This window comes from Electrona antarctica (genome assembly GCF_951216825.1).
Source record: "Electrona antarctica genome assembly, chromosome: 7".
NCBI classification, from domain to species: domain Eukaryota; kingdom Metazoa; phylum Chordata; class Actinopteri; order Myctophiformes; family Myctophidae; genus Electrona; species Electrona antarctica.
The window spans coordinates 19,900,671-19,926,747 of record NC_136812.1 but is presented as its reverse complement, the minus strand read 5'-3'; the positions used below and the strand labels follow the sequence as shown (position 1 = coordinate 19,926,747).

At 43.0% G+C, this 26,077-nt stretch overlaps 1 protein-coding gene across 1 annotated transcript in view; it reads left to right on the top strand.

Moving 5' to 3' along the window:
- fbn2b (fibrillin 2b) overlaps nucleotides 1-25,871 on the top strand; it is a gene marked incomplete at its 5' end in the record, with an annotated part of 82,107 nt that extends 56,236 nt beyond the window's left edge. Inside the window, 43 exons of the mRNA XM_079506335.1 lie at nucleotides 133-258; nucleotides 606-833; nucleotides 1,058-1,183; nucleotides 1,338-1,466; nucleotides 1,757-1,882; nucleotides 2,509-2,634; nucleotides 3,157-3,279; nucleotides 3,413-3,538; nucleotides 3,823-3,948; nucleotides 4,877-4,999; nucleotides 5,292-5,414; nucleotides 5,553-5,678; nucleotides 6,376-6,498; nucleotides 7,079-7,201; nucleotides 7,405-7,566; nucleotides 7,756-7,824; nucleotides 8,036-8,161; nucleotides 8,314-8,439; nucleotides 8,546-8,695; nucleotides 8,954-9,025; nucleotides 9,366-9,491; nucleotides 10,370-10,495; nucleotides 11,047-11,172; nucleotides 12,083-12,199; nucleotides 12,781-12,909; nucleotides 13,052-13,171; nucleotides 13,432-13,557; nucleotides 13,796-13,948; nucleotides 14,435-14,500; nucleotides 14,676-14,801; nucleotides 15,196-15,315; nucleotides 15,419-15,541; nucleotides 16,409-16,540; nucleotides 17,128-17,253; nucleotides 17,508-17,714; nucleotides 18,583-18,708; nucleotides 19,101-19,223; nucleotides 19,510-19,626; nucleotides 20,100-20,228; nucleotides 20,832-20,951; nucleotides 21,345-21,576; nucleotides 22,253-22,409; nucleotides 22,822-25,871. Coding sequence (XP_079362461.1) covers nucleotides 133-258; nucleotides 606-833; nucleotides 1,058-1,183; nucleotides 1,338-1,466; nucleotides 1,757-1,882; nucleotides 2,509-2,634; nucleotides 3,157-3,279; nucleotides 3,413-3,538; nucleotides 3,823-3,948; nucleotides 4,877-4,999; nucleotides 5,292-5,414; nucleotides 5,553-5,678; nucleotides 6,376-6,498; nucleotides 7,079-7,201; nucleotides 7,405-7,566; nucleotides 7,756-7,824; nucleotides 8,036-8,161; nucleotides 8,314-8,439; nucleotides 8,546-8,695; nucleotides 8,954-9,025; nucleotides 9,366-9,491; nucleotides 10,370-10,495; nucleotides 11,047-11,172; nucleotides 12,083-12,199; nucleotides 12,781-12,909; nucleotides 13,052-13,171; nucleotides 13,432-13,557; nucleotides 13,796-13,948; nucleotides 14,435-14,500; nucleotides 14,676-14,801; nucleotides 15,196-15,315; nucleotides 15,419-15,541; nucleotides 16,409-16,540; nucleotides 17,128-17,253; nucleotides 17,508-17,714; nucleotides 18,583-18,708; nucleotides 19,101-19,223; nucleotides 19,510-19,626; nucleotides 20,100-20,228; nucleotides 20,832-20,951; nucleotides 21,345-21,576; nucleotides 22,253-22,409; nucleotides 22,822-23,199 — 5,864 coding nt within the window. The 3' untranslated portion in view covers nucleotides 23,200-25,871. The remainder of the gene's footprint in view (nucleotides 1-132; nucleotides 259-605; nucleotides 834-1,057; nucleotides 1,184-1,337; nucleotides 1,467-1,756; nucleotides 1,883-2,508; nucleotides 2,635-3,156; nucleotides 3,280-3,412; nucleotides 3,539-3,822; nucleotides 3,949-4,876; nucleotides 5,000-5,291; nucleotides 5,415-5,552; nucleotides 5,679-6,375; nucleotides 6,499-7,078; nucleotides 7,202-7,404; nucleotides 7,567-7,755; nucleotides 7,825-8,035; nucleotides 8,162-8,313; nucleotides 8,440-8,545; nucleotides 8,696-8,953; nucleotides 9,026-9,365; nucleotides 9,492-10,369; nucleotides 10,496-11,046; nucleotides 11,173-12,082; nucleotides 12,200-12,780; nucleotides 12,910-13,051; nucleotides 13,172-13,431; nucleotides 13,558-13,795; nucleotides 13,949-14,434; nucleotides 14,501-14,675; nucleotides 14,802-15,195; nucleotides 15,316-15,418; nucleotides 15,542-16,408; nucleotides 16,541-17,127; nucleotides 17,254-17,507; nucleotides 17,715-18,582; nucleotides 18,709-19,100; nucleotides 19,224-19,509; nucleotides 19,627-20,099; nucleotides 20,229-20,831; nucleotides 20,952-21,344; nucleotides 21,577-22,252; nucleotides 22,410-22,821) is intronic.
- Nucleotides 25,872-26,077: the final 206 nt, after the last annotated feature.

The window sequence follows — 26,077 nt, the reverse complement described above, 5'->3', positions numbered from 1 at the left end:
GTGTGTGTGTGTGTGTGTGCGCGTGTGCGTGTACGTGCGTGCGTCTGTGCGTCACGGTGCGTGCGTGCGTGCATGTGTGTTACAGTGTCACCGTGTCACTGTGTCACCTAACAAATGTCCTCCGCCCTGTAGATATTAATGAGTGTGAGGTGTTCCCCGGAGTGTGTACCAATGGCCGCTGTGTGAACTCCCAGGGCTCCTTCCGCTGTGAGTGTGCTGAGGGCCTCACCTTGGACGGCAGCGGACGCACCTGTGTAGGCAAGTAGAGGACACAACCTGAGCTCATGCTAGCCAAAAATAAAAAATAAACTGTGTAATACGTTTAATCACAGAGCGAGAAATGTACATGTATTTGTCTTGGCAACAATGGTAAAGAGACAACTTCCATATTATAGGTACAGTATATCATTATGATATACAGTACCTATAAATCTATATAAGGAGTGTTCATTTTACTCACAGAGTTACAAAGGGATAAATTAACACTAATATGTCTATATAACTCAAATGACTAATTTTTAGACTAAATTCACCCTTTAAATTTGTAATTATTCATGTACTTTCATACTGTCATACATCTTACCCTCTGACCTCTTCCTCACTAGATGTGCGTAGCGAGCAGTGCTTCATGAAGTGGCATGAGGATGAATGTGGCGCGCCTCTGCCAGGCCGCTACCGCGTGGACATGTGCTGCTGTTCCGTGGGCGCTGCGTGGGGTATCGACTGTGAGGAGTGTCCCAAACCAGACACAGCAGAGTACAGGGCCATCTGTCCCAGAGGACCCGGCTTCGCCAACCGAGGGGACATACTGACTGGCCGACCCTTCTACAAAGGCAAGAGGCATTAGCGTTACTCATCCGTCTGAGCATTACATTGTGTACTATTAAACACGTTAGATTAAACATTAAAGCACCAATCCATCATTTTCATGTCCTACCCCAGATGCTAAGAGTGTAAAGTATTCTAGGTGTTGTGTTTGTGCTGTGTGTCACTGTGTACTGTACGGCATATAATATTTTGAGCTTATTGGTAACACTGTACGTATTCCTTCTCTTAGATGTGAACGAGTGTAAGGTGTTCAACGGCCTGTGCAGTCACGGAACTTGCCGGAACACCATCGGCAGCTTCAAGTGCCGCTGCTATAACGGCTTCGCTCTCACAGCAGAGGAGAGGAACTGCACAGGTATGGACGGACAGAGGGGAAATAAGAACACAAATAAGAACTCCTTAGATTCCATGCTTGACTGCTGAATTCAGTTTACGTCCGCTCTATTTCTATATTTTGACATAGCGATGTAATGATGCATGGTGTTTCCTGTGTTCTGTGTGTTCACCAGACATCGACGAGTGTCGTATCTCCCCGGACCTGTGTGGACAGGGGGCCTGTGTCAACACACCTGGAAGCTTTGAGTGCGAGTGCTTAGAGGGCTATGAGAGCGGGTTCATGATGATGAAGAACTGCATGGGTGAGTTGGCAGAACACGCGCACTGATGCAACTTCACGCACGCACACACACACACACACACATACACACACAGGAACACACAATCTCTTACATTCACTCACACCGTCACACGCATGCACACGGACACACACACTTGAACAGGATCATCCATGTGCACAAAAACACAGAAGTGTCCAATCACAGTCAAAGGTCTGCCTAAATGTCTCCGTACTGTACCCCCCCCTTCTTTCCTCCATTCTATTCTTTCTCTTCTGTCTTTGGGTCATCCCTCTCTTCCTGTATCCTGGCAGACATTGATGAGTGTGACAGAAACCCCCTGTTGTGTCGTGGAGGAACATGCCTGAACAATGAAGGGAGTTACGACTGTGAATGTCCCCCTGGACACGCACTCAGCATCGATGGTTCCGTTTGTGAAGGTGGGTGTTATACATCACTAGTAAAAGTACAATAAAACACAGACACACACTCTCACACACACACACACACACACACACACACACACACACACACACACACAGGTGCAATACATCATCCTTAGCTCATATGGGCAGCGTGTGGCTCAGGAGGTAGAACGGACGCCTGGGAATCGGAACGTCCCCGGTTCCATCGCCCCCCAGGCTGAGTGTCGAAGTGTCCTTGAGTTAAAAGACTCAACCACTGCATTAATTGCGACCACAGCTCCTAATAGTTCCTGTAGGATGGGTAAATGCAGAGGACATATTCCAGGTACTGTATGTGCACATGTACTTGGCAAATGCCTGAGCAACAACTGTTATAATAATAACAACAATTATTATTATATGGCAATCCGTTTGAAAAACTACCACTGCTGTCAACACCTGAGAAATTGTATATGGTATTTCCTCTGCGTCTTGGGGCCAGCAATAAAACCCATAAAATAATATTTATTTTCAAGTAATCATAAAAGCAACCATATATTTCCGAACCAGTTGTACAGTACATCACACATGGCATAATGTATTATACTTTGAACAATGATCGAACTTCCCGAATGGACATTCTGATGGTTTGTCTGTTGCAGATGTGAACGAGTGTCAGCTGAGTGACAACCTGTGTAAGAATGGCCACTGCGTCAACGTGGTGGGAACCTACCAGTGCTCGTGTGACACGGGTTACCAGGCCACGCCGGACCGCCAGGGCTGTGTTGGTGAGTGGAGCTCTGCATACTCTAAACATTACTTTGAGGGATGGGGGAGGGGGTCGATTCACTGGGTGTGACTGACTGCACACCTGTTGCGTGTCGATCTAGTCAATACATCAGTCACCCCCTACCCCACGTACTTAACCCATTTTGACCTGAGATCAGATTCTAAAAATGTCTTCTACATCCTGACAGTTTTCTGAAAAAGCTATGTTTCTATGTCAGTGGTTCTTCGATTTTTCAAAAATAGCAGACCTACAAGCTCGTAGGGCGCCACTCGGTGGCGCGCTATGAGCTTGTAGATCTGCTATTTTTCAATAGCTAAAGCATATCATAATGCTAACACCAAAAGGGGTTCCCGCCCAAAATGGGTTAATGTTCTAATCTGCAGTAATGTATTATGCTATATAGACTACTTTGTTTTGCTTCTCTATTTATTGTATGACGCATGTGACTATGAGTAAAGATGTTACATTTAAGTTAAATTTGAACTGAACCTAACCATGTAATTGTGACCTCTCATTGCAGATATTGATGAATGTACCATTATGAACGGAGGTTGTGACACCCACTGTACCAACTCAGACGGCAATTATGAGTGCAGCTGTAGCGAAGGCTATGCTCTCATGCCTGACCTCAGGACCTGTGCAGGTAATGAGACACAGGGAATGTGGATGTTCATGAACAGTATATTATTATTCACATAATCTATCCAGAAAATATCTCCGACATAAATATGTAGCATGCAGTGCAATCAGTTCTATCCCTGCCGTCTATTGATCAGATATCGATGAGTGCGAGGAGAGCCCAGACATCTGTGATGGAGGCCAGTGCACCAACATCCCCGGAGAATACCGCTGCCTCTGTTATGATGGCTTCATGGCTTCCATGGACATGAGGACCTGTATTGGTGAGAGAAACATTCTTCGTTACCCAGGAGTAACAAGGAGCTAGAGATGTCTTACTCTCCCCATAGTTTTATCGTTTTATCGTCGCTGTCTGGGCAACAATTGGAATGGTCCCATTGGAACACAGGTTATTTTCTTCCATTTCAAATGGACATGCAAGGTTTTCACCCGACAGCGATGATGATATATTAACTTGAGCAGTGGCTTGCTCTGTCAGAATTGTTCTCCGTTAGTCCGTTCTCCAAGGCCAAGAACAATGGAATAATGTCTGTGTCTGTCCCGTCAGATGTGAACGAGTGTGACTTGAACCCAAACATCTGTCTCCATGGTGACTGCGAGAACACCAAGGGCTCCTTCATCTGCCACTGTCAGCTGGGATACTTTGTCAAGAAGGGCTCTACGGGCTGTACAGGTACAAGCTGCACACACAAGTCAAACAACAAGGGCAGATTTGTGATGGAGAGGTTTGGGCCATGATGTGCCCATCTCTCTGCCAACTGCTGAAGGAGAGGGTTCATCCATGCATACAGTACAGGGTCTGATTATTTATTTATGGAAAACTCTTAAACAAAGGAAAACTGGAGTACATGAAGTACCGTATGTAAGCCAATGTTGGCTTATATATACTGCTCCGTTGGTGATTTGAACAATTCTCTTATTTCAGTATAGCCCAATGTTAAGGATCATTAAACTTGACTCATATCAAACCTTACATTTACATTTAGATTCCATATTCAACATTGTTATTATTACATCTTATATGCAAGCACACAAGAGTAACATTCTTTGGTTTTGGTTCCACACCATTGCAGCGGCAAGAATTACAATACCAAGAAATACTAAAGAATAGTAAGAAAAATAAAAAAGTATGTAAATTAACCATAGCACACATTGAGGTGCTTGAAGCTGCTGTGTGTATGTTTCGTATTTCTAAATACTATCCATGTACAGTATATGTGCGCACTGTGCTGTATGAATGTATACATGTACATGTATCTCTATGTGTATGCACATTTATGCACATGTTTACGGCGTATGCATGGGCCAGTGTGCTTGGTATGATTTGTTCAAATATCGAGGTACAGTTAGCTAAGTGAGGGGGGTTAACTTATATACGATTGTGTGTGAGCATGTCCACACAGGATGCCTCTACATACAGGCTGCGTCTACACACTACACACACAGTAATTCATTTTAGAAGTCAAGTTTTATCTGTTTTATTTGACTCATGCTGCTTTTGAATGAACATCTCACTTAAAGGTTCGCTAAAAGTGCTGATCCATTGCATTAATGCAACATTTCCAATTATTCATCCAGTGATTGTCTGATTCCCTCCTCAGATATTGATGAATGTGAGATTGGGGCTCATAACTGTGACATGCACGCTGCCTGTGTCAACATTCCCGGAAGCTTTAGGTGTCACTGTAGAGATGGCTGGGTGGGAGATGGCATCAAGTGTGTGGGTAAGTACAGGGCATCTTCACATTATTCATTGCAGTTACTGTAACTGAGGTCCATATACTGTATAATATCGCGAATAATTCTACCCCTACACAGTGAAATCCTCAGTATTAATTCAACTCAGTAGATTAATTTGGCTCAGTAGAAACTGAGCCAAAGTGACCCAACTTGTGGAGTGAAGTCATTTTATGACATTCTCCGTCTCTTTCTGTTTCTCTGTCTCTGTCTCTGTCTCTCTCTCTGTCTCTCTCTGTCTCTGTCTCTGTCTGTCTGTCTCTCTCTATCTCTCTGTAGACCAGGATGAGTGCTCTGCAGAGGACCACAACTGCAACCTGAATGCAGACTGTGTCAACACACCTGGATCTTATCGCTGTACCTGTAAAGAGGGCTTCAATGGAGATGGTTACTCCTGCTCAGGTATGAGACAAACACTGTCCTTGCAAACAGTGTTGAAACGCTGATTAACCCTATATGTTTCATGTTAACAATCCACAGCATCATGCACAGATCTTTCATCAAATGCACTGAATTCACTCGCTGCACATTCCATTTCAGATATGGACGAGTGTGCAGACAATGTGAACCTGTGTGAGAATGGCCATTGTCTGAATGCTCCGGGGGGCTACCGCTGCGAGTGTGAGATGGGCTTCACTCCTACAGAAGACAGCAAGGCCTGCCAAGGTACAGTAAACACACTGTCACAAGAAGCCATCTTGGCTCATAGAAAAAGAACACCATGACACCATGTTATTGATCATGTCTGATGCAATCTGTGTTCTCCAGTTACCTATAATCTTTCCAGTCATTTATTCTCAGAAAACCTGCTCACAAGTTCACAACCCATCACATCCATGTTGTGAGGTTGTAGATCTGCTATTCATAGTGTGGGACGGCATCGTAAACATCTGGCCTTACAGAACAAAATCCTGAAATGTGTACGCTTTTTTTTTGCTATTACCGGTATTTGAATTGAAATCCTGGGGGGGGGGGGGGGTCCTATTTTTGAATTGAAATCCTGAAAAGTTCAACTTTTATTTAATTTCAAATGCCTTTCAAATGCCTCTAATTATAGTTATGTTTACTTTATGAACTAAATACAAATACATTGCACATACTGTAAGAAAATAACAATTGAATACTACTCATTAAACTACTAATTCTAAACGATAATTTAGAAGTAATTGAACGGGGTCATGTTTGCAAATCAATAATATATCAGTATTCTGATATTAACCTGAGGGCCACATTAAGTGATGGTGGGGGCCGCATGTGGCCGCCAGTTGCCCATGTATGCTTTGCACCATTGCTTCTTCTTTGCTCTTTCCTCTCTTTTCCATCATAGTGCTAATATTCTCGCTAACTGTCTCCTTTACTGTAGACATCGACGAGTGTAACTTCCAAAACATCTGCGTGTTTGGAACATGCCAGAACCTTCCAGGAATGTTCCGCTGTGTGTGTGATGACGGTTACGAACTGGACCGAAGTGGAGGAAACTGCACTGGTTAGTATAACTTAAAACTTACTTTTAATGACATTGATATGCATAATATTATTAGAAACATTCATACTTTGAACAGTGATAAAATGTCCCAGAGTTAGTAGCGTAGCTTTTAACTAGTTAATAATACATGTTGAATAGCAGAGAAATAAACAAAGCAAAATATAAGCTATGACTGGATTGTCGTTGTTGTTGAAATATTTACCAACTTGAACCAGCTTGTAAATGTATTTAGGTAAGTCCTTTAGTGTCACTGTGCTATACTAGTGCTACTACTAGTTATGATGCATTTATATTGCAAAATGTCAACCATTACATGTATAAATAAGTACCCATTATGTATCTACATTAGCTTTTAGTTTATTTCCTTCAACTCTTAACCTCTCTACACATCACCTTAATGTGCACAGTGCAAACTCAGCACTCTTGTGGGATAAACAAGATCATTCATGTACAGTAAATAATTGATGTTATAGCCTATATTATGTCACATTTGTTCCTTTCTCTTTAACCTCAGAATATGGACTCATTAAGTCTAGTTAATGTGTGTTGTTAAATTGCTGCGTGTCATTACGTGTTGCAGACATCAACGAGTGTGCAGACCCAGTGAACTGCATTAACGGGCTGTGCATGAACACCCCGGGGAGCTACATATGCCAGTGTCCGGGTGACTTTGAGCTCAACCCCACCAGAGTGGGCTGTGTGGGTGAGTACATCTGAATACTGTGGTCACCACAGTGTGGTGTCATAAATCTAAGGCAAGGGTGAAATGAGGCAAACCCGTTGGAAAATAACTTTCAGTCACAAAGACATATCAAAGTCTCTTTCCCAGTCCTGCCTGTTGGAAGGAAAAAACTTGTGTGTTGATACTGTTCCAAGTGTGTAACTCCTTTTCTCTCTCCTTCTCAGATACCAGAGTTGGCAACTGTTTCCTTGATACTCTGGCACGTGGAGATGGAGGAATCTCCTGCAGTGCAGAGATCGGAGTGGGCGTGACCAGAGCCTCCTGTTGCTGCTCCCTGGGTGGAGCCTGGGGAAACCCCTGTGAACTCTGCCCCGCCCCCAACTCCAGTATGCAATGTTTGTTTGTTTGTTTGTTAATTGATATTTGGTTGATTGAGTGACTGAGTGACTGATACATGTATTGATGGTATTCCACTATATAGTTTTACTTTGGTGAAACGTGATAGTTTCTTCTCCAGACTGGAATTCGTGTTTAAAGTCACATTCACTGACTGGATATTTCTGTGTTGTTTGTAGCGGAGTACAAGACGTTGTGCCCTGGAGGAGAGGGATTCAGGCCCAACCCTATAACTGTTATCCTGGAAGGTAAACTATCCATCTTCTCTGCCGGTTTATTGATTGCACAGTGGCAATTAACGTTCAGCCTGCGAGCCTCCAAACTGTACATTAGTTTCACTCTCCACAGCAGTACATTAGAAACACAATATTTGTATATCTATCTCCAGTATGCTTCTACTAGCTATCAAATCAATCTTACTGCTGAAAATATCTGAGCAATGCTGTCTATGTGCCCCAGATATCGATGAGTGCCAGGAGCTTCCAGGCCTGTGCCAGGGCGGTAACTGTGTTAACACCTTTGGCAGCTTCCAATGCGAGTGTCCAGCAGGCTACTACCTCAATGAAGAAACACGCATCTGCGAGGGTAAGAAACTGAAGAGGTGGATGGCTTGATTGATGCAAGCGTTTATTTCATGGAATCATTATATCGCTTTGTGTGTGCCAGACTAGCCTCAGGGTCAGGTTTGCCCTTTTGTCATCTTTCGTCACACCGCATATTTCCATTTTCCTGTGTAGATATTGATGAGTGCACAACCCACATTGGAATCTGCGGCCCTGGTACCTGCTACAACACACTGGGCAACTACACCTGCGTCTGTCCCCCTGAATACATGCAGGTCAATGGAGGAAACAACTGTATGGGTAAGTGACCATTGCAGACCTCAGTATTGCTCTGAACAAGGCAATATATAAATACATACATATAATGTTGTGTGGAAACCTCATATGTCCAAAACTGTTTTCACAGACATGAGGAAGAGCGTGTGTTACCGTAACTACAATGACACGTGTGAGAACGAGCTGTCATTCAACATGACCAAGAAGATGTGCTGCTGTGCCTACAACGTGGGCAAAGCCTGGAATAAACCTTGTGAGGCCTGCCCCACGCCTGCTACCTGTGAGTACTACCTACCACACACACACACACACACACACACACACACACACACACACAAACACTTTGTGTGTGTTTGTCAAAGGAAAGTGGATTTGGGGGGCTACTGACATGAAAAGGTTTGAAAAACCCTGAGCTGTTCTTACTTACAGAAGAGTGATGGTACCAAGTACAACACATTAACATAGTAATTCAATGTTTTCATTCCTTTCATTTGTTCCTAATTTCATGTGTTGACTCTTCTCTCTCTGCCCACCGTAGCTGAGTACCAGTTGCTATGTGGTAACCAGGCTCCTGGCTTCATCATTGACATACACACTGGCAAACCTATAGGTAAGATCATCAAAGCATCAACGTTTACAATCAGATCCTACGATCCTAAGCATTTGGCATGATAAGTTCTTTTTACAACTTGTGTTTATGTTTCCATGTAATAAAAATAAAATCTGCACACCAAATAAGTAGTTGTGAGTAACATTTTGGGGTACCAGGCTACAGTATTATACAATAGCTATATAAATGTAGTTCAGCTATTTTTCACATTTATTTCTTTGAAAATCTTTGAGAATCTTTGAATATTCTCGGCTATTATGATGTCATGCCCAAAATAGTGAGACGAAGTTGAAAGAGTAATATGCTCAGAACTTTCCTCTTGATATGTGTGACCCTGCAGATATTGACGAGTGCAGAGAGATCCCAGGTATTTGTGCCAACGGAGTGTGCATCAATCAGATTGGAAGTTTCCGCTGTGAGTGTCCAATGGGTTTCAGCTACAACAACATTCTGCTCATCTGCGAGGGTAAGATACTGAATATGTATAATAATAAAAATATATATATGTACTGTATCTCCAAGCTGCTATCATGGAAATCTCTCTATGTCTCGCCCTCAATCTATCTCTTTGAATCCCTTCCATTCTCTCACTCTAGTTGTATGTCTCGCTAGAATGACAGAAAGCCATCATTTTCTCGAGTTCTGTCATTCTACATATTATTTGCACTGTTCACTGTTTGAACAGTGCAAATAACTTCACCCATTTCTGTCTACCTCTCCTACTGAGCCTACTGTATGTAAGTTTCTCTCTTCTCGTGTGTGTGCGTGCGTGCGTGTCCTTTCCTTTATACAAACCATTAAACCATCTCCGGGCTCTGCTTCAAACATTATGTGGACATACTTTTCTCATACACTTCAACTTTAGTGCAATTTCCACACTAATGCGTGCACAGACAAATATGCACACGAACACACGCACGCACACCCAGGCACACACACACACACACACACACACACACACACACACACACACACACACACACACACACACACACACACACACACACACACACACACACACACACACAGACGGAGACGGAGACATTCACTCACTGGAAAGACCGTTTTACAATCACTCCGCTCAGTGCAGTTAATACTCTCCTTTCCCACATGAGTTATCCTCTTGTAAGGACAAGTATATTGGCTGTGTACGGGAGCCTGCAGTCGCCTTCCAGGGCCTTCAATCACACAGTGGCAGTCAGTGACCGGTTCTACTGAGCAGGAGCCAAAATGGCGCCAGTCTGTTTGCTCCCCTGCTGCCCACTACAGTACATTAGCTACCCCGGCTCTGATGAGACACTTATAGAGTCTGTGATTGATATCTCCATTTTCCCTCCTACTCAGATATTGACGAGTGCAACAGTGGCGACAACCTCTGCCAGCGCAACGCCAACTGTATCAACATTCCAGGAAGCTATCGCTGCGAATGCTCGCCTGGCTTCAAACTGTCCCCCAGCGGGGCCTGCATGGGTGAGTCTGGTGTATGTAACGGATGGGACTAATATCTGAGATGTGTCACTTCCAAGACACAAGGAGGAGGGCAATTGGGCATGTTTATTGTTCCGGTGCTGTAAGGGGAACTATCAATTTACCCTTGTGGAGGATAAATTGATGACGACATTGTCTTCATGGTTGAGGAAGGAGACCTGAACAGGGCAAAGTTGTTAATTTATACTGGTTTCCTGTTTTTATGCTAGACGTTGCTTTCGACTGAATGAAATTAATATTATAGTTTATGGATAGATTGTACTGCACAGTAAAATCCTGTGTGCTCATTTATGTGTCCATTTACGCTTTCAGAGTTACATTAACAGCATTGCCAGGATTTTAATGTGCGGAAATGAGTTTTGCACTTTGCACTCATTACACATTAGCAAGTATACTCACACACTCACTGACTTTGACTTTGACTTTGTACAGTACTAGTACATTCGCATATAATTCACTTACTATGTTTTTCTCCGTCTTGTTCTTGATATTGTTCTGATATTGTCCCCTCTGTCTGTCTTGTTCCCTCACAGACCGTAATGAGTGCCAGGAGATTCCCAACGTCTGCAGCCATGGAGAGTGTATTGACACCCAGGGCAGCTACCGCTGTCTCTGCCACAACGGCTTCAAGGCGACCGCTGATCAGACCATGTGCATGGGTGAGTCTAAAACAATGCTTAACCCATTCAGGCCTGACGTCGAAATTAAAAAAAAAAAGTTTTCTAAATCATGACAATTTTCGGAAAGATTTGAGGCACATTTTAACGATTTTTCAAAAATAGCAGACCTACAAGTTCATAGCGCGCCACTCGGTGGCGCGCTATGAGCTTGTAGATCTGCTATTTTTCAATAGCTAAATTATAACATAATGTTTAAAACACCAAAAGGGGTTAAACAATAACGTGACATGGATGCGTTCCAGGTCTCAATGGATTAAAAACACACACGCACGCACGCACGCACGCACGCACGCACGCACGCACGCACGCACGCACACACGCACAAAACTGTATTTCACCTGATTCTGCAAAATATGTTATGATAATTAGTTAAATCCTCAGAGTTCATTTAACTCGGAGAGTGTAGAAATGGATTAATTAAAATTTCAGTTCAATAATTAAGGAATTTACTCACACACACACGCACGCACGCACGCACGCACGCACGCACGCACACACACACACTTCTCCATTGTTTACGGATGTCCTTGGATGCGATTTGGAATCCCCTGGAGTACTTTATTAAAAACAGATGACACAGCATAAAACATTTAAACAGTTTCAATTGTATATACCGCACAAGAATGCTGTCCAATTAGTCACACAACCACATACAGTACTATGCTATGTAGTGCTGCACAATTCTTGCTCAAATGTGAATCTCGATTTTCTTCCACAAGAATTCTTCACAAAATGAGATTGCATAGGTGTCTGAAACTAGATCTCAACCTTTTTTCGATGAATTGTGCAGCACTAATGCTACTGTATGTACGTTTTTCATGATCTCACCATTGTATGTCATTCTAACCACTACCATATTGTTCTGTGTGTGTGTTTGTGTGTATTCTAGACATTGACGAGTGTGACAGACAGCCCTGTGGTAACGGCACCTGTAAGAACACTGTGGGATCTTACAACTGTCTGTGCTTCCCTGGTTTCGAACTCACGCACAACAACGACTGCATGGGTATGTATCTCTGACCTATGGCTGTATCATAAGGGGAAGGGAAAGGGTGCATTTTCCTGTCCCCAGCAGATGGCTGCTCAGATGCCTCTGATTGACCCACGTCGAGAGCTTAACTAGTGTTAAACCCGGTCCGACTGAACTGTGTAGTACCATAATAACATAAAGTATAGAACTTTATGTAGGACATATTCTACAGCATGGATGAGCAGTTAATCAAGGTCTCTCAATTAGAGACATAGATGAATCATTAGTAGGCACAGGTGTACAGGTTGTACAGTTTGTAGCAAAAGCTTGTAAATATCTATGACACAGAAGAAAACACCTTTAGCTGTACTTTTTGTGGTAAACTTTCTTTTCCTGCCTTGATTCTTTGTTTTTCTTGGAGAAAAAAAAACACGATGGGAACTACAGTATGCACAAGAACAAACTACACCCACTTCTTTACCTGTAAAACTGTGATGTGACAATAAAGCTTCTGATTCCAGTCATCACAGAAACCAACATTTTGACAAAATGATGAAAATCTCATTTAGGTATATTTTGACTGTTTGTTTATGGTTGTGCTGCTTCTCTCCATCCAGACATAGACGAGTGCAGTGCTCTGCAGGGCCAGGTGTGCAGGAACGGACAGTGCATCAACGCCCTGGGCTCCTTCCAGTGTTTCTGCCATGACGGCTATGAGAACACCCCTGATGGAAAGAACTGTGTCGGTAAGTCAGCCATTGACTCATACGGCATGCATTACTGTTGGTGTGACCGGGTACTCATCGGTGGACTTTGGTAGACAAAGTATACATTTGTCATTATCTCTCTCTTTCTCTGTCTCACTCTCACATTCTCCGATGTTCACAGATATTAATGAGTGTGTGAGTCTGCCCGGTACCTGCTCTCCTGGAACCTGCCAGAACCTGGATGGTTCCTTCCGTTGCATCTGCCCACCTGGATACGAGGTGCAGAATGACCAATGTATAGGTAGGTACAGGTAGACCTCCCCCACACAGTGCTATAAGACACATGTCTTCCTTACAGACTCATAGGAACCTATTCAAACAGCTCCTATGCATTAGCACCAGGGTGTCTTAGACATTACTAACCTTGCCATCTGGTCACACACACACACACACACACACACACACACACACACACACACACACACACACACACACACACTTCACATATGTAAATTACAGTTCTTTCTTGCTGCTGACCTCCACCCCTCCCTCCCTGTACAGATATCAACGAGTGTGAAGTGGAGCCTAACATCTGCCAGTTTGGCACGTGTACCAACACACCTGGGAGCTTCGAGTGCATCTGCCAACCCGGCTTTGTGCTCTCCGACAACAGACGCCGTTGCTTCGGTGAGAGAAAACTGTGCAAACCATTAAGTTTGTCTACTACAGTCAACAGTAGGCAGCAGAAATGGTGTCTCTGAGTCTGAGCTGCTGCATGCAATGCGACTTCCAGAACTAGATATATTTAATAGACTTTCTTGTAATGTACACCAATGATAAATATAATAGAATTGTCCTTCATGTGTCTCAAACGTCACGCAAACAACATATCCTAATTTTTGTTACCCTATCTGTGCCCTTGCAGACACCAGAGTGAGCTTCTGCTTTACTAAGTTTGAGGCTGGGAAGTGCTCTGTTCCCAAAGCCTTCAACACCACGAAAGCTAAGTGCTGCTGTAGCAAGATGCCTGGTGAGGGCTGGGGACTCCCCTGTGAGCTGTGTCCACGAGAGAGTGAGGGTGAGTGTTTCACAGTCACACACACACACAGATACAATTTAGTCATTTAGTATATGCTCTTATCCATAGATAATTATTTACGCGGTTGCGCCTAAGTGCCACAAACATCTTTTAAACAAGTAGAACAGAGAATTGCAGTGCTACCTGTCTAACGCACCTAGCATAAAATGCTAGGTATGTTCTGGTTACATGTGTTTGGTCCGACGATTCATTGATCCGATACCCCTAACCCCTAACCTAACCATAACCGCAAGCACGGGAGCAGGCGCTAGTCCGAGGTGCGGACGCATGTCGAACCAATGCTCCGTCGGACCATAGTATGCCTCCCGTATGTTCTACAAAATGTCTACAAATAAACAACATATAGGTGTAGACAGTGACAATGGCCAACTAGCACAGCCAAACCTTCTAGACTAGATAGAATGTCCTGTTGAGTGAGTCTTGGTCTAACTTGTGGCTTTGTGTATGTTGTCTGTCTCCGTCTAGCTGCCTTTGATACTCTGTGTCCCTATGGCCATGGACACCTGCCGGGACCAGGTGATGCCCGTGAAGGTAAGAGAACCAACAGGAATTGAATTTCCTCCATCCCATCATTTCTTGCCAGTTGTTAAACTGATATTTTCCAGATTATCCAGTGGATGGGTAAATGTCGCAGGTCATGTGTATCTCTGGATAGAGGAGTTAGACTCAGTCACTCATGGCTCTTATACCTTCTCTGTGTCTGTAGATATGAATGAATGTCTGGACAACCCCGGCGTCTGCCAGAACGGCATCTGTATCAACACGGACGGCTCATTCCGCTGCGAGTGTCCCTTTGGATACAACCTGGACTTCACTGGAGTCAACTGTGTTGGTATGTTTGGCTTCTCCTGTACATTACACTAAATTTTCTCCATGATTTTATTCATTTTCAGTAATTGATCTCACTTCCCCGAAAAAATATTTTGTGATTTTCTGAAATTTACAACTTTCTTTATATAATAAAGAAAATATAAAATATTGTAGATTTTTTGACAGTTGGGTAAATTGGGCAATTATAAGTCTGTTGGTGTTCAAATAGTGTGTGGTTTGCCGTTATGTTGTACTTTATTTTACCAGTATTTTATGGTCTAAATTACGGAATAAAATTCATAATGGAATAATGAAATAATCACAAAACTAATAAATATTATTTTTAACAGGCTATCAACAGCTTCAGAAAGATGGAAAAACCATAGATTAATGTCCTTGTGCCTGTCTCCCTCTAGATACTGATGAGTGCTCCATAGGGAACCCATGTGGAAATGGAACCTGCACCAATGTAGTGGGAGGCTTTGAGTGTTCCTGTCATGAGGGCTTCGAACCCGGGTCCATGATGACATGCGAAGGTCGGTCTTACGCATACGCAATTTTCATTTTTATGCATCACTAAGCGATTATGTCAGATCTAACCTGTGTCCTCTCCCTCCCTTACTCCCTCTCTCTCGGTAGACATCAACGAGTGCTCCCAGAACCCCCTGCTGTGTGCGTTCCGTTGTGTCAACACCTTTGGCTCTTACGAGTGTATGTGTCCTGGCGGTTATGTGCTGCGAGACGATCATCGTATGTGCAGAGGTGAGCGGATGCCAGATGGTCTCTCCACAGGAATAACGTTTAGCTTAACCAATTCTGGACGGGAACCCCTTTTGGTGTTTTAAGCATTATGTTATACTTTAGCTATTGAAAAATTGTGAAAATGTGGCGCAAATCTTCTTGCTTCTGGGGTGGTCCCTGGAACAACATATTTTCAGATGGGGGTCCGCGGCCAAATACAGAAAATTCTGGCGGTCCTTGACATGAAAAAGGTTGAGGCACCACTGACATAGAAATAGGGTTTTCAGAAAACGTTTAGGATTTAGAACACATTTTTTTAGAATTGGCCTCAGTGCTAAATGGGTTAATGTCTCTCTGCTTATGGGTCTCTCTCGCTCTTTATTAGGCTGTCCTACCCCCCCCTCTCTCTCTTTCTTTCTCTCTCATTTTTCTCTCTCAGTCAGCAATCTTGACAGGAATTTGTCTAGTTATTGTCATTGAGGTGACATTACTGTAACTAGACCCTCCAGAAAAACGTGGTCAAAAATCCTTGATTATGCGGCTTAAAATCCTTGATTTTGCATTTTTGTGATTTCATGCGGTGAAATTACAGGCAAAATATGCTGAGAAATACCAAAAGTTGGGAAATATGCGAAATATGCAAAATATGGAGGATTTTATGTTATTTTATGCAGTGAAATATGCGGGAAGTTGCGAAATATGTGGGAAGTTTGCACGATTATGAGCCCTCTTAATTTCTTTTACCCCTGCATAATCTGCGCCATTTGGCTGATTATGCGGTAAATTATGCGATCACATAAATGCATTTTTCTGGAGGGTCTAATTAACTCAAGTTTAGTTAATTGCTGCTATTTATACACCTCTTTCTCTATCTCTCTCTCTCTTCAGACCAGGATGAGTGCTCAGAGGGACTGGATGACTGTGAATCCAAGGGCATGACCTGTAAGAACCTGATCGGTACCTTCATGTGTATCTGTCCTCCTGGCATGCAGCGCCGGCCCGACGGAGAGGGATGTATGGGTGAGTGAAACCCTTTAATGCAGACCAAGAGGTTCCCCATTTAGACACTCATACTGTATGTACTGTATGTAGCTGGGAGATAGATTTTGATTCGACCAAACTATACCAGTTATATATTTTGGATGTTTTCATAGTGGAATGGCTAGAGAGCTGACCATATAATTGCAAAGTCTCCGGTTCGAGACCAGGTTGTCGCATGCCCCCCCCTCTGCCCTAGCTTTCCTGTTGTTGTTCTGTTACGTATACAACAATAAAACATGGATCCACCACCAAATTTGGCACCAAACATACTAATTCATTAATTATTAGTTTTATACTAATTTGTGTTTTAATGGCTAACAGATGAGCCAACAGATGAATAATTTTTCAACTTTTCCTTTTTTTGCTGTATTTTGTGTATATTACAAGGTTATGTATATTCGTTAGAACTGTAACTTGATTTCATGATGAGGTTGGAAAGTTCCCAATAGCATTATCTTCTATCAGTCCCCTCAGTGCCCAAGCCAATAAATACTGTTGTTCTGTCCTCTAACTTTGTCATCCTTTCCCCTGTCCCTCCTGTCGTCCTGTTCTCTGTGCTCTGGCAGACCTGAATGAGTGCCGTGCCAAACCAGGAATCTGTAAGAACGGGCGATGTATCAACACAGTGGGCAGCTACCGCTGTGAATGTAATGATGGCTTCGAAGCCAGCTCTACTGGAACTGACTGTATAGGTACGGTACACACACTGCACTCAAACACAAACATAACAGTACACAGAAACATTTGAAATGTTAACAAAATGTCACATTTGTCACCAACAAGCAAATCAAGTGCAATAAATCTTCTGCTTTGTTACATAAATGCTGCAGTGCAGATTCTTCTTGACATTTACATTATGTTAATTGTTTATTCTCTCTTTCTCTTCCACCCTCAATCCTAAACACCTTGTTCTACCTACTCCTCTCTTCCTCACCTCCTTCTCCAGACAACCGTCAGGGCTTCTGTTACGTTGAGGTTCTGCAGACCATGTGCCAGCAGTCCTCCACCAACAGAAACAGCGTCACCAAGTCAGAGTGCTGCTGTAACACAGGTCGTGGCTGGGGGCCACAGTGCGAGCTCTGTCCACTGCCTGGCACCGTGCAGTACAAGAGGATGTGCCCGCTAGGACCTGGGTACACCACCGACGGCAGAGGTGAGAATCAATCACAGTAGGATAATGTTATCGTTGCTGTCGGGCAGATTCTTTTTTTTTACTTTTTGTGTTTTTTCGTAAATTAGCGCCCTACTTGATCCTACTACACTGTCACACAAAACCATCAAAAGTAGCAGATCCACAAGCTCGAAACGCAGCCCCAAGCTACCTGTTTTGAGATTGTAGAGCTGCTACTTTTGTTATTTTTGAATTTGAATCCTGAAAAGTAAGTTTTAGACATATGAGGTTTCCACGCAACAGAGACGTTAAGTTATATTGTACAATAATTATACGTGTTAATTGTGTTTGTACCTGTGCATTTGAAGGTACTCAAATGAACAGCATAAGAGATTTTAGTTTATGCTATAATAGGATAGTATCACTATGGGATTTCTAGTAAGGGTGATAAAATAATAATAATAGACTGTAATGTAATGATGTAACAGTAAGCATTGCTTTGCTATAAAGTGGGGGTATAATTGACAGTTGTGTTAGATTGGAAGTCCCATGGTGCATTACTTCAGCTAGAGATAAATTACATTTTATCAAATGATTCCCGAGCGCGGCACACGCTGCGGCTCACCGCTCAAAGAGATGGGTCAAATGCGGAGAACAAATTTCACTGCGGTAACGTGTGTGACAAATCGTACGACTTTGACTTTGACTTTGACTTTATACACTTCATTAATAGAATATATAATATATTCATTGTCGTGAAGGCAGAGTTAAACTGTGGAGAAAGAGCTCTTTTTTATCATGCTGACTCACTGTTGTAAAAGGGGCTTAATTAGTCTAAAAGCTCTTGAATTATATTTTTGGCATCATGAGAGTCTGACTGTTCTGACTCTGACCATCTTTGTTCTTGCAGATATCAACGAGTGCCAGGTGATGCCAGACCTTTGCAAGAACGGTCAATGTATCAACACAATTGGATCCTTCCGCTGTCATTGTGATGTGGGATACAAAACTGACTACACTGGAACCTCCTGTGTTGGTATGTTATTTCACTATACTGTTAACTACTTTAACCATATATACTTCATTGACTGAACCACCCCAGGGCTCTATGCTAGGTCTGCACCTTTTTCCACCCAACACCAAATCTGTTCACCGAAAATAGCCAATCTACAAGGCGTGTGGGCTAATCATCACATACTTCTACATTATGGCTTTTGCCTACTTTCTGTTCCTTTGAAAGGGAATCTACCAATGTGCGTCAGGCCTGCAATGAATTAGGTCTTTCAAAGCACTATCCACAATTGAAATTGGAGCTGCACTTTGCATAAAGCCTCATCTGTAATTTTATTATTATAGTATAGATTAATCCAGAAACATCTCACAGCTCACTGTATCACTTATATGGTTTATTCTTTCTGTGCATTCCAGACATGGATGAGTGTGCTCAGTCTCCCAAGCCCTGCAATTTCCTGTGTAAGAACACAGAGGGCAGCTACCTCTGCTCCTGTCCCAGAGGCTACACCCTACAGCCTGATGGAAAGACCTGCAAAGGTAGGTGGATCAGCTTGGCTCACGCTCTATCCTCGCAGCAAATTACTCAGTGTTAAAGATAACGTCAGTATGTGGAGATATTCTCTGGTCTTGGTTTTGTGAAATCCCTGTACTGTATTTGGCTAGTAGATTGTAAGAGGATAATTTATGACAGTTTAATTTTCATAAACATCAACTGCTGTAGTTACTAAGCGTGGATAATCCTATTCTTTACAGTGTACGTGGTTGTGGTTTTATGCCTGCTGTGTGGTTATGATATATAATGCTTCTAATGTCTTCTCCACAGATCTGGACGAGTGTTCCACCAAGCAACACAACTGCCAGTTCCTTTGTGTCAACACTATTGGAGGGTTCACCTGCAAGTGTCCCCCTGGCTTTGCCCAGCACCAGACCGCCTGTATTGGTGAGGAACAGAGCTGTATAGACATATAAATAGGAAAGCTTTAAGACCCCACGAAGGTCTTAATGACATTGACATGTTTGTTTGATGCAGAATCGTTCTGCACACCTCGCAGGTACTATTCCACGTTAGCCGCTTGTATTGGTATCCAGCAATTAGCTGTATTTGGTCACCCATTGACCAGTTGACTGTGAACACAGAAGTAGGGTGCCTACTGTACAACCTATACATTTTCAGGGGACTTCTATAGAACAGCTTGGGCCTAAATGTATGTCCTGTCAAAACACAAGAATGTTAATTATTTGTATCTTGGCTTCCTCCAGATAAATGGATTTACGGTAAAAGTGCACGAGTAAAATAAATATGAAGTGAAGCCATGTTGTAAATCTTTTGTGACACAATGTATTGTGTGACTTATACAGTCGCACAATTGAAATTTGATTGAAATCTTAAATCAACAATTTCCCACCCCATAGACAACAATGAGTGTTCAGCCCAGAGCAGTGTGTGTGGCTCCCGGGCGTCCTGCGTCAACACCCCTGGAAGCTTCAACTGTGAATGTACCAAAGGCTTCTCCCTGGACACCACGGGCGTGGAGTGTGAGGGTAAGCAGATCCCACCATGTCACACACCTTTCTTTATTGATATCTGAAAGGACAGCTGTCACATCAAGGAGCAGGGCTTCTCTAACCGGGTCAGGGCTGAGCAACAGTTCACCAGTTACAATCCCCCGAGGGTTCCCGACCGTCTGGGAAAGTCTAGGCTGGAAATGTGCTTCTCCAAGGTGCCTTTGAGCCAGGCGCATAACCACTTTTAGCTCCAGCAAAGTGGACTTGTGACAAAAAGTTGTATTTGTACTGCACATGTGTGAATAGAGGGTATGCGCATGCATAAAATGAGTGGCAAAGTGAGTTTAACGCCATTTAATGCAATCAGATAGGACTTTTCTGTTTTGATTTATGGGCTGTCAAGGCCAGAAAGTAGTTTTTTGCCACTCAGTAGCCAATAGGCGGTCACGCATTAATTCCGGGTATGATGATGATGTCACACGTATACCCCTCTATACAGTATGTGTATGAATTTGAAGAACAGTAGGCATGCTCAGCAGAACCCTTCTACTACAAACTATGCTGTAATTTAGGTTGTGTATCTCCATATCGAATGGGATTATGGTTAATGTTAACGGTCACTGTTTGAATTTTGCTCAGACGTGGATGAGTGTGGCAGTAACCACCGCTGTCAGCATGGCTGTCAGAACATGCTGGGAGGCTTCCGCTGTGGCTGTCCGCAGGGCTACGTCCAACACTACCAGTGGAACCAGTGTGTGGGTGAGTTCCAGCCACTACTGTATATCTCTTCCAACAACAATACTGTAGCAAATGGCTGTCATTATTTTTGCTTCGTTGCAGGTTTTTACCTTAGAGGTTATCAGTCTTGTCACTTGTACAAGTTTCATTACTTTCGCCCTGTGTCATTTTTACAATGGGCATAAAAGAGGGGAAAAGGGCAAAAGCATAGTTATAATAATACATAATGATTAATAAATAATAAATAAGAATAAATAAATAATAAGGGGGGAAATTAATGTTGTAGAATAACTGAACATTTGTAATACAGTAATGTACTGTGTTTGCGTGCGTGCGTATCCAATCATTGTTCTACTGCAGTGTATGTGTAACCTCTCCTTGGCCCTCCCCATCCCTCCTGCTGTTTCTCCTCAGATGAGAACGAGTGCCAGGGTGGGTCGATGTGTGGCTCTGCCTCATGCTACAACACGCTGGGCAGCTACAAGTGTGTGTGTCCGTCCGGCTTCGACTTTGAGCAGGGCGCCGGTGGCTGCCAGGACGTGAACGAGTGCTCCATGGGCGGTAACCCGTGCAGCTACGGCTGCTCCAACACAGATGGAGGCTACCTGTGTGGGTGTCCTGGTGGCTACTACAGAGCTGGGCAAGGGTGAGTGAACACACACAACCTCACATGCACTGTAATAAAGTCCATTCCATTTGTACACTCTCCTTTGGTTAATTTGTATCAAATACTCACCCCATGAAGCCTTGAATTCACAGAGATGTCTTTGTGTGTTTTTTGTTGCATTCCTGAGCCAATAATCCAATATTTGTCTAATTGAAGTTAACAGGAGACCAATCTTAACAAGAGCAAACCCATTACAACATTCTCTTTGAACCTGGAGCATCATGAGAGTTGTTTTTGAGTTTATACATTATATAATTTTGCATTGGTTTCTTACCTCAGCGGACACCGCACATATTGAATTATTGGTTCAGGAATGTGACAAAATAAAAGAAATCTCTAAAGATTCAAGGCTTCACCCATTTTTTGGGTGAAGTATTCCTTTAAAACTGCAATCCGGAGCTTTTTTTCAGTATGTCAAGGACGGGTCGCAGCTTTAAATGTACTTTTTTCTGCGTAACATAATTGTATCCAGCATGAGAAACAAACAGCAACAAACATGAAAATCATGTACTATTTCCTCAGCTATTTATTGTAGTGGTGTAAAGTTTTATCATAAAATGTTATAATAATGTTGTCCGACTGATCAAACAGATTGATGTTTTATACATTTTGACCTCTCCCCCCCCCCTCTCTCTCTCTATCTCTCTCTCTCCAGTCACTGTATAACAGGAGCAGGGTTCCCAGGTCAGTTTGGCTCAGAGGGTGAAGATGACGACAGTCTGTCTCCCGAGGCCTGCTACGAATGTAAGATCAACGGAGGAGGAAAGAACGCACGACACAGACGTCATGCTGGTGACAATGACCTCAGCGAGGTACTACATTTTATTTACGTTATTATTACGTATATGTTATTATGTGTCTTTTTGGAGGTGGTGGGGGAGGGGAGTCATTTCCTTTCCAGTTTCAGTGTTCAAGCCAGCTCGCTTTAAATACAATACATTCTGGAAATGTCTTCAGAATTCAAACACTTGAAATGCTTTGCTTTGCTTTAATACAATTACAGATGAGTTACTTAATCTTTGTGCAAAGTGCAGCTCCACTTTCAAATGTGGGTAGTGCTTTGAAGGACCTAATTCATACATTTCACATTAAACAGTGCTGGATCTGTTGATGCTACTGAATGGAAAGTCAAGCGTCAATCTGTTTGGAGATGGAGTTACTGTGTATAGTCTGTCTGTCCCATAGTTCCATATCTCCTTTACTGACCTCTCCTCCTGTCTCTAGGAGCCCCAGGTGAGCATGGCCAGCGTGGACACCCAGGCCTCCATCCCCATGAACATGTCGCTGGTCTCTCTGCTCAACAAGGAGCCTCTGCTGGAGCTGCTCCCCGCCCTGCAGCCGCTGGAGCACCACGTCCGCTACGTCATCACACACGGCAACGCCGACGAGCACTTCCGCCTGCTGGAGCGCCGCGACGGGAAGAGCGTGCTCCGGCTGGGCAAGAGGCCGCCGGCCCCGGGCTCCTACCGGCTAGAGATCGCCAGTCTGCCGCTGTTCGGGCCTCGCAGGCTACGCCAGCTGGAGGACCAGCACGACAACGACTACCTACTGGGAGAGATAGGAAACGCCCTGCGTATCAAGCTCCACATCCACCTGCACTGAGCTGAGTGCGCTCGCAAGCCTGCCCTGGACTGACTCCCACCCACCCCCACCCCCAAGTCACCTTTTTGATCTCTACCCTGACCTTTTGTCCTGTAACCCCCACCCCAACTCCCTCCCAGGACCATCCCCACCGACTGGGGTAAACAAGGGCTATGAAAGACTGAGTCCACCAGCCTACTCTACCACCACTTTGTTACTGTTTATTTTATTGTCTGTTGTTTCATGTTTGTTTGTTTTTTACCCTGACTACAATTTCCCTTGTGGCCATCTGCTATTTTGCTCGACCCAGAACTCTTTCTCCGCTGTGAGAGCCAGTGGAAGAGTATGTACCACAGCCCCTCTCAGATACACTCCCTATTCTCAAAACGCACTTGTGCCCAGGTAGTTGCTTGATAGCTGACGTTCATGTCACTAAATGTGGCGCTCAGGAGTCCCATACTCGTTGCCAAAAGCTCACTGAGCTTTTGGCAACGAGTTGCATGTGATTTTGGACCATTCATAATCTGATTCTTAAATTTCAATTTAACCAAACTGCAAAGGCATGCGAATGCTTTGAAAGGATTGAGCCAAGTGGTGACTTCCTCAAGCCTTATGGGTTTGCCAAGTGTTCGGTTTGAGATGAAACCATCGTCAGGGGTTGGCATAGAGTGAAGGGTTCTTTAGCACGACTGGTCCAAACACTCTTTCTCCTCTCTGTGATCTAGGTGAAAACACAACACTATAGGGAGCAAGGTTTGTCGTGTCTCTGCCCTACTCAGTATTGTAGTGTGTCATTTAATGTATTTGTACTGTTTGAAAAATGTTCACAAGAAGGACTGCAACATTTACACATCATTTCAGGTTCTTCAGTCAGTCAGTAGAGTTCTATTTAGCTGCATTGCAACTGATTCTCAGAGGACCAGCTGTATTCCATATCGATGCAACTGATCTGTTGTCATGGTCTACACACAGGGACTATAGTGTGCGTGTGTGTTTGTTTGTGTGTGTGTGCGTGCTGTCGTGTTTTGGTTACCTCAGTGCTTCTCAGTTTATCCATTATGAAAACCGTGTTGTGATGCTGCCTCCAAACAAAAGAGGGCACTGTTACCCCTCAGCATCCATCCATTCCGACCCAGGAAGAACAACTATCAGTGAGGCTCAAAACATCAGTCAGGTCAGAGTTTTATTTATCCTGTAGAAGTGTAGATAGCTGCTTCTACAGAGTGAAAAGTGAGGTTCTTTATTGTCCTAGTGATGTCTTTACCCCTGACAGCCAGAACCAGCAGTAGCATGCTTGCAGATACAAGCAGCCAGTAGTAGCCAGTCCTGAGATGTGTTCTCTGAGTGACTCTGACTTTATGGGTGAACCGTCTCCCAAGCATGGATAAAGACAACTGAAGACTGAATTCAGTAACAACCTCAAAAGAATCTAATGAAAACATCTTTTAAGCTTGTACTAAAGGCTAAAGCTAGTGTTGAGATTTTCTTTTACAAACATAAGGGCATGCACAGGTGCACACCAAACCTCACTGAAAACAAATCAGGTTCATCAGGTCATCATCCGACATCTATCAATTGTCATACATTTCTTTTCTTAAAGAGAAGAAAGGGTGCTAGATACTACCATCTCTTACGCTGTACAAAGGAAATGCAGTCTTGAATCTGGATTGCAAACGTGACATTTTTACTAGGTATTTTTGTTGTTGTGTTTGTCTTTTGTATTGTCTGAATGCTGAAAACCAATATTATCAAACTTGCTTCTTGAAATTTTAATTGTATATTTTAAAGTGAAATGTAGATTTTTGTTTTTGTTTGTTTTAATGTTTTGTAAAAAAGAAAAAGAAAAAAAGAAAGAGAAACACATCAAGGCTGCCAAACCAAATACTTATTGTTGAACCAAGATTGAAGGCTTTTAAGTGCTGGTGACTTTGAAAGAAATCACTAGTGGCAAAACTGGCAACCTCTGACTGGTGAATGAGATTGAATAGAGGGAGAGAAAAGATAAAGCACAGCAAACACAATTAGTTACAAATTATATTGCCCAGTATCTCAGAAGTTGACACTGTCTTAAAATGCCTAAAGGATCAATGGTTACTTGACAAGGCCATCTCACACCATAGTATTTCCGGTGCTATATTACCATTTTACTCTGAACATTCAAGGTTGCTGCACCGTCCCACAGCATAGGCAATATTTATGATACATAACCATCTTTCTAACCTGGGAACTTTGTATACTTTGTATCTTTTTTGTCAGTTTGTATTTTGTTTTATTTTTATTTTATTTGCCGCTACATTTTAAAGGAATGAATGTTGCACGTGCAGCCGTGCATACTGTATCTCAGCTTCAGTATCAAACATTATCAGTTTAGGTGAATGTCAAGTGCCTTTCATTAATCAAAACAACAACACGAAGGAGCTGAGTTATAGCTGGTAAAAATGTTTTCATAATGGTGAAGATTACAAGCTGTACACCTGTAGATACCAGAATCCAACCAACAGTTGAAATGACAATCAATCAATGACAACGTGTCTATCGACTGAGGCTAAACTGATCAGCCTTTTATGGGCAATCTAGTAATTAGATTTCTCTTTATGCAAGGACAAAACGATTTACAATATCAATCAGAGTTTGCCTAATTTTGTAATCTTGTTGTCCTGTGACATAAATGGCAATAAAATTATTGTGGGTTATATTTTTAAGAATTGTGTCCTAAATATTTTTTTTCTTGGTACGTGTGGGCAAATGTACTGATTTGTGGGCTTAAATGTGGGCTGATTTAAAGTGATTAATGGGGTGCAGCATTGAGCAGCAAATGTTTTATTGATTTTCCATGATGAACAATGTGGACAGTAGTAGGCTACACATGCTTCAGCAAACAAGGGAAATTGGGAGGATT